The sequence below is a fragment of the Camelus ferus genome, chromosome 2 (assembly GCF_009834535.1).
Source record: "Camelus ferus isolate YT-003-E chromosome 2, BCGSAC_Cfer_1.0, whole genome shotgun sequence".
NCBI classification, from domain to species: domain Eukaryota; kingdom Metazoa; phylum Chordata; class Mammalia; order Artiodactyla; family Camelidae; genus Camelus; species Camelus ferus.
This window is the reverse complement of record NC_045697.1, coordinates 44,309,879-44,317,472: the sequence shown is the minus strand read 5'-3', so window position 1 is coordinate 44,317,472 and position 7,594 is coordinate 44,309,879. Positions and strand designations below refer to the sequence as shown.

Sequence of the window (7,594 nt, the reverse complement as noted above, 5' to 3'; positions counted from 1 at the left end):
AGAACAGACTGGTGTGGGGGTGGGGAATGTGTGGCAGAAATGCGTGAGGAGAGTCAAAAGCTACAAACTTCCATTTATAAGATAAATATGCCCTGGAGATGTAATATACCGCACGGTGACTGGAGTTAATAATACGCTATCGTATATTTAAAAGTTGCTAAGAGGGTAGATCTTGAAAGTTCTCATCGCAGGAAGAAAAATTTTGTAAGTACGTTTGGGATGGTTGTTAACTAGACTTACTGTGATGATCGTTTCACAGTGTATACAAATATCAAATCAGTATGTTGTACACCTGAAACTAGTATAACGTTATATGTCAACTTCATCTCAATTGGGGAAAAAAAAGGGAATTCAAACTCAGGTCTTGGGGTCCAGTGCTATTTCTACTACTCCACTAAGCTGGAGCTTTTTGCAGTATTTTTTTCCCATTCAATTCTTTTTTATAGATTGTATCTATTTTTATTGCTTCATTATATTTTGGGAATGAATGAGGCATATGCACTTTTTTTTTAATCAAGAATATTCTATCCTTTCAGCTGCAGTCTGTGTTCTCCCATTCAGACTCAGTTATTTCCCCTCAGTTTTGATCTCCCAGGTCCCAGAAACGCACCGACTTGAGGAGTGTCTGAAATCTGAAGGCAGGAATATTGTCGTCTCTGCTGCTGCCAGTGAATATTAAGGCTGGGTGGGACCTTAGACAGAGTCTGGTTTCATCCTCTCTCTTTGCAGATGAGAAAACTGCTCCAACCTCTCCAGGGCCACCTGGGATAGGCTCGAGAGACCCCTGCTTTCTTCCCTTAGGTGCTGCTGAGACCTGCAGGGAATGTCAATACGGAAGACTCTAGCGTGCTGTAACCTTCACCTGCTCCACCAGATCATTGCAACCCTTATCTCATTTGTGGGGACTGCTGATAAAGGCATGGCGCTCAGGTTCAGAGGAGTGAGGTTCCGGATTTAGCTGGACTAGCTGGGGAACAGCCTCCTTTGGTGAGAAGATTCCAAATAGCTGTTCCAAATGTAATATTTTCTATTATTGGACAAGCAAATCAGTTTAGTAGTTTTAAGGGTCAAAGTTTCACAGAAACATCCCCACGCAGGGCCACTTTAGTTCATGCTGATACCAACTCATCTGGGAATATACACCCACACTGGACCAACACTCCATACAAGGTCTTAGCGATCTATGACTGGGGTACAAAGCAGCTGGAAAGTGCCCGGTAAGTGTCCTTACGAATGAGTTCTGGTCTGGCACCCCCCAGTGGCTGGACTCCCACTCAACAGCGGGGAGGCTAAGATGTCTCCATCTGATGGCAGGAGCAGGATGGGCAGAGTCAGGCAGCCCAGGGAGGTAGGGGGGCAGAGCTGAGAGGGGCAGGGCTGCAGTGAGGGTGGAGTCCATCTCCCCCACCTCTGGTCACTGCTGGTGGGGCCTGCCGGGGCTCTGGGGACGGAGGTATCCTTCATGCTGTTTTAGGTCACATGGAGGAGCTGGGCTCCATGTGTCAGCTGGAAGTGACAGTGTTGGTAAGTGAGAAGTGTCACCGCTGTGGGTTCTGCATTCCAAATAAAACTTGCTGACTTCCCCTCTGGTAACACCTTAGGCCAACGGGATAGGAGAAGTCTGGTCTCTGGGGTCGTTAGAGCCCAAGTCAAACATGAATTATGTGGTCCTCACGAAGCATCAGGCACCCTGGAGTGACATTCTCTAAACAATATTTAAGTATCTGGCCAAGAACATGAACGAATTCGTAATCATTTATTGTAAATCGCTCATAGTTTACACATTATTAATGGCAAAAATAACACTGTTAAACACCTGCTGGATGAAGAACTTTATTATGACAATTTCATATTGGTGTCACTCCTTTTTCAAAAATTTTAAATCGAAATTGAAATCCTACAGCTTCTCTATCTTAGAAGCACTATCTTCCAAGTGCTCGAATGCCAACACTATATGGCTTTCTTCTGCTCTAACACCTAACACGAAGGGCACGCTGTCCCATTAATTCGACATGCTCTTTACAAGGCAACTTAACACACAGAAATTTTTTTAATCCAGAAGCTACATAATGATCACTTTATATCTTGCTGAGAAATCAACGAAGGCCGCATGCAGGTGAAACATGAGTAGACACAGAGTTCTAGACAACTGTCGCTTATTAGGGTCTGGCTGGCCGGATGTGGAAAATTAATATGCTTATTTAGCAGAAGTAGGTAAAGCTGTACTTAGATCATGCATCAGTGGCTGGGATCAGTTAGAATATAAATTAGGTGTCTAAACATTTAAATGAGAGCTTAATTTGAGCTTAATTTGATGTCCAGCACTTCTGAGTTCTACACCTTAAAATGACAATACGAAGAGAACAAAATCAAACACCTACAACAGGCATTGATTTATAGGGTCAGCTGAGCATGCAGCTCAGGACACAAAATCGGCTGAGCCAGGAACAGATCTCCTAAAGCAAAGACAGTGCAGCATTAACAAGCTGGAAACGGCAAAAAAATAAGAGAGCCAGTTCCCATATTCTCCTCTTTTTTTTTTTTTTAACGTTTTCAATTTTTTTACTTAAAAATAACAACAAAAACACACAGACAATGTTAATGAAACAGAAGCATTCTTTAGTTTGTACTTGGACCCTCTCTTTTTTGTGTTCTACCCTGCCCTCTGCTCCTTCAGATTGTGTGTTTAAAAATAATGCTAAGTTAATTGGTAGAAAAAGAAAACAGATGCTCTCCTGCAAGAATATTAAATTCCTTCATCCTGTCAGGGTTAACATCACACACAAGCACATGACAATGTAGGTTTGACATACTGTCACTACAGCGATTAGATCACGTGTCCGCGCTCTAGTGTTACATCATAGTTACACTGTCTTCTAAAAAATTCTTCTCATTGATAGTTGTATCTTGACATTATTTTCAGACAAACAAAAAAATCCCAAATCACGTAGATTCCACTCCCTCCCCACCCTGGACCCCCTCCCACGAGCCAATGGACAAGAGAAGTGTAGTAACAAAGGCCGTGAGCCGACACGTCGTCGACAGGCAGACATGGATGGAGGGCCCACAGTCAGGCGCTGCCGTCTCCAGTCCTGGCTTTCCGGGCCTCGATCATCGGCTTGGTGGCCCGTTTGCGGTCAGTGGCCAGTCCCAGCCAGCACATGAAGTCAATGAACCAGGTGGTTGGGTTGAAATTTAAGCCAAATTCACTTGCAGAGTAGTCAAAGGGAAAGGTGTGATGATAATTATGGAAGCCTTCACCTGGAAGACAAAGCGGGCTTGAATTAAACCAATCACCACCTCTGTGGAGAGTTTTAAAAATCACTCATTTATTGCAAGACATTGGGTCAAGCTCCATGGGGAGCAAAAGACTGACTTGGTGTCTGCCCTTAGGAAGTGTTCACTTAATTGGTTAGACAAACTAGACATGAACAGGAAAATAACAATAAAGTTACCAGCAAAGTCACAAGATACACGCTCCCTATGAATTGGAGACATGCTACCATGACTTCAGAGCTGTACTTCTTCAGCTAAAAGCCAAATAATGGGATAACAGGTCATCATTTTGATGTATGTTTATAAAAGGAAAACAGCCTCTGTGGACTAATTAAAGGAAGATTTCTTGAGAGAGCTTGGAAGAGATAAATGATAATCGCGTAGATGGGTAACTGAATTAAGGAGTTGGAATCTTAAAATATCCAAAATCTGCCTACTTATTATTCCACCCTTCACAGTGAATAGCTTTTCCTCCCTTAATCCCCTCCACCATAAGGCGTTTACAGGAGGGGTCTCAAGGCTTCTTTCATTTGATTTTTAAAAAAACAGCTTTACTGAGATATAATTCACTGTATAATTCACCATACAATTCACCCATTTAAAGTATACAATGTAATGGCTTTTAGTATATTCACAGAGTTGTTCATGCATCACCACAGTGAATTTTATAACATTTTCATTTCCCCAAAAGAAACCCCACTCCTCTTGGCTGTGGACACCCAGCCATCCTCATATCCCTTCAGTCCTCCTTTCTTTTTCTGTGATGGTTCATTTTATGTGTTAACTTGACTGGCCAAGCAGGGCCCAGATTCAACATTATTTTTGGGTGCGTCTGTGAGGGTGTTTCTGAGTGAGATTAGCATTTGAATCAGTGGACCCAGTAAAGTGGATGGTCCTCCCCAAGGTGAGTAGGCGTCAGCCAATCTGTTAAGGGCCTGAATAGAACAAATGGTGGAGGAAGGAGGAATCGGCCATTTTCCTAACTCACTGATCGAACATCTATCTCATATTCTGCTGCCCTCTGAGTGGGATTTGCATCCTCAGCTCCCCTGGTTCTCAGGCTTTCAGACTTAGACTTAATTACAGCACTGGCTTCCCTGGGTCTCCCCACTGCAGACGGCAGATGGTGGGGATTCTCAGCACGAGCCAAGTTCTCATTGTAAGTCCCTCTCTCTCTCCCTTCCTGTACACACACACACACACACACAAACAGGATACATCTACATTTATATATAGATATTCTTTTTCTGGATAGATAGATAGATAGATAGATAGATAGATAGATAGATATATATAGATAGATAGATTTACTGAGTAATATAAAATATATTTATTTGCATATAGTTATATATACACTGTTTCTATTTCTTTGGAGAAGCTTTACTTATACAATCTCTATAGATTTGCCTATTCTGAACATTTCATATAAATAAAATCATACAATGTGTAGTCCTTTGTGACTGGCTTCTTTCACTTAGTATAATGTGTTCAAGGTTGTAGCAGGTATCAGTACTTCATTTATTTTAATTGCTGGATAATATCCCATTATATGGATGGACCACATGGTATTTATCCATTTATCAGTTGATGGACATTTGGATTATTTCCACTTTTCAGCTATTATGAATAATGCTGCTTGGAACATTCATACACAAGTTTTTGTGTGGACATACATTTTCATTTCTCTTGGGTATAAATCTGGCAGTGGAGTTATTACTGGATCATATAGTAACTATTTAACCATTTGAAGAACTGCCAGATTCCTCCTTTATTTCTTAAGTGGCTACTGGTCATCATATGGTTTTTCTGTTGACCAGTTTTGAAAGATTCTGCTCTACCATGAGTTCATCAGATGGACTGATCTGTGGTCTGTGATTTTCTTTTTAATTTAGGTCTTCTCTACCCTGCTTCTCCACCCTCATCCTTCTTGGACCAGAGTACTAGAGTTTTCCCCTATTTTCAGAAACAGGCATTGTTCTAAGAGTCCTGAATGTATTGCCCCATCTACCACACAGTGGGTATAACAGAGTCTTCCAAGGACTAATATCGAGAAATCTGACTGGGAGCCCAGTGTGGATGTGGGTAGACTTAAAGCCAATACCCAGCTCTTCAGGGCCTGTGTCATGGCCAGACATTCCCGGTCCACTAACCCCTCCCTATGTGAGAAGGTAACAGTCCATCTTGTGCCCACTCTGGTATGCTCTCAGAGTCCCCCCTGGATATGACTCCCCTCATTACAATTCTTTTATAAGATGAACAGTGAGAGGAGGAGAAAACAAGAGGAATCTCTCACTTTTCTCTCTGCTGATCCGGTGTTCTTTTCACCTTATTTTGCTCTTGTCAACACAAGACCCCTGGGGTCTTAACTGGGTGACCCTAAAATGTGATGGCAGAAACTCACTGCAGAGTGATGCAGAGATCGTCTCTACTTAACAGCAGGAACCTCCCTCTTTGGGTTGATCTTCATGCCCAAGGCTCAGCTTACCAAGAAGCCCAAGATGCCTCTATCAAGGTACAGCTAATATTTTATATTAGTCACTTACTGTGTGCCAGCCACAGTGCTAAGTGCTTTAAAGGGTTTTAATGACTGTAATCTTCACATCGCTGAGCTAGCTGCTGTGACTGTCCTCATTTTAAGCCCCTTTAAAAAAATTTGAGGGGGGTGGGAGAGGTAATTAGGTTTATTTATTTATTTAATGGAGGTACTGGGGATTGAACCCAAGACCTCATGCCTGCTAGGCATGTGCTCTACCACTGAGCTATATCCACGCCCTCATCCTCATTTTAAAATGAGGATGGAAATGCACAGAAGGGACAGGTAACTCACCCAAGACCATACTGCGAGTAATAAAAACATTACTGAAGGCTTGTGTCCTGCTAAGCACTGCTGCAAACACTATGCACCAACTCATCCAACAACCTCCAGCGGACGTAAATGCTACTATTCTCCCCGTTTACAGATGAGGACATGTGGTGTGGAGAAGCCAGGTAACGTGCCCAGAAAGTGAGTGGAGGAACCAAGACTCGACCAAACCTGTTGGATTCCAGAGGCCATGCTCTTAAACCATGAGACGTCAAGGTCCTGTTTCTTCCCATCCCTCAGTTTGAAGGCCTTTTTCTTTTGACAGTCAGCCAAATGATCATTCATCTGAGGCTAGAGCAGCCAGGGCAGTTTGAGAGAGACACAAACTGCTACTCCTCCTTTAGGGACATTTCCATGGTAAAAATAAATGGCTACTAATCACCTACTTTGTGCTTGGCTCCGTGCTAAGCAGTTTACATACAGTATCTCACTTAATCCTTGTAATACTCATATGAAGCAGGCATACGAGTTCCCGTTTCACAGATAAGAAAACTGTAGATCAGAGACAGTAAGTGACTTGTCCAAGAGCCAGGATTCTAATGCCAAAGCCCAAGTTTATTCCAGTCCACTCCACTCCACTGCCTCTCTTCACAGGGTCCACAAAACCCCTGAGAAGCCAAGAAGATCTGAGCTGCCACTCCCCCCAGTGGCTGCCACCCCCGACTCACCAATGGCGCCCAGGGTGACGAGCGGGTTCTGCCGAGGGCTGATGTGCTTGTCATAGGGCCGGTTTCCGTACATGTGGGCGGCACTGTTGACCAGCCAGGTGACGTTGAGTGAGATGGTGTAGCGGAGGATGGAGGCCAGGAAGTAGGAATTCCACAGACTCTCTCCCCAGATGTACCAGGGCACCAGCGTGGGGACCACGAAGCACATGAGCACCACGGTGATCTTGTAGTACCTGGAAGGCAGGATGTCAAGCTGTCACTGGGCACCTGTTGATGGTGGCGGGGATGGGTGGGCAAGCTACAGGGAAAGCCAGGAATGGTGCCAGTCAACTCCTTCAACTCTTGTACCCTGTCACAAACCCGTACACCTGCAAGAGCTAGACAGGTAACACAAATTGCAGAATTAGGACAGGTAGAAAGCTGTAGGAAGTTGTGAGACCTGCAGCATGCTTCAGGGAAATTTCAATATAAAATAATCAGTAGTGTGCTGGTGAAACCCGTGCATCTTAGAGCCACATTTGTCCTACAAGCCACAGTTTGATAGCTCCTAGCTATTCCTTCCATCAGTCCGTCAACCTGACAATCAGGTTTTTTGTAATAATTTCAAGAAATATCCAGTATTTCTTGAATAATTTTCAGGCACGTGATTCTGGACTAACTTAGCTTGCTAAAAAGGTAAACGACCCCTTCCCTAAAATTCTCTGTCCATCCGAGATTACATTCCAAATCAGCATAAAAATAAACAATAAGTGTAGGAACAGGCACAGCCACATAAAAATGCATCATT

At 43.4% G+C, this 7,594-nt stretch overlaps 1 protein-coding gene across 1 annotated transcript in view; it reads right to left on the bottom strand.

The window, feature by feature from the left end:
* Positions 1-1,737: 1,737 nt before the first annotated feature.
* The window catches only part of SCD5 (stearoyl-CoA desaturase 5), a 122,478-nt gene continuing 116,621 nt past the window's right edge, over positions 1,738-7,594 (bottom strand). Inside the window, exons 4-5 of the mRNA XM_032456698.1 lie at positions 6,808-7,040; positions 1,738-3,261 (exon numbers count right to left, since the gene is read on the bottom strand). Coding sequence (XP_032312589.1) covers positions 3,071-3,261; positions 6,808-7,040 — 424 coding nt within the window. The 3' untranslated portion in view covers positions 1,738-3,070. The remainder of the gene's footprint in view (positions 3,262-6,807; positions 7,041-7,594) is intronic.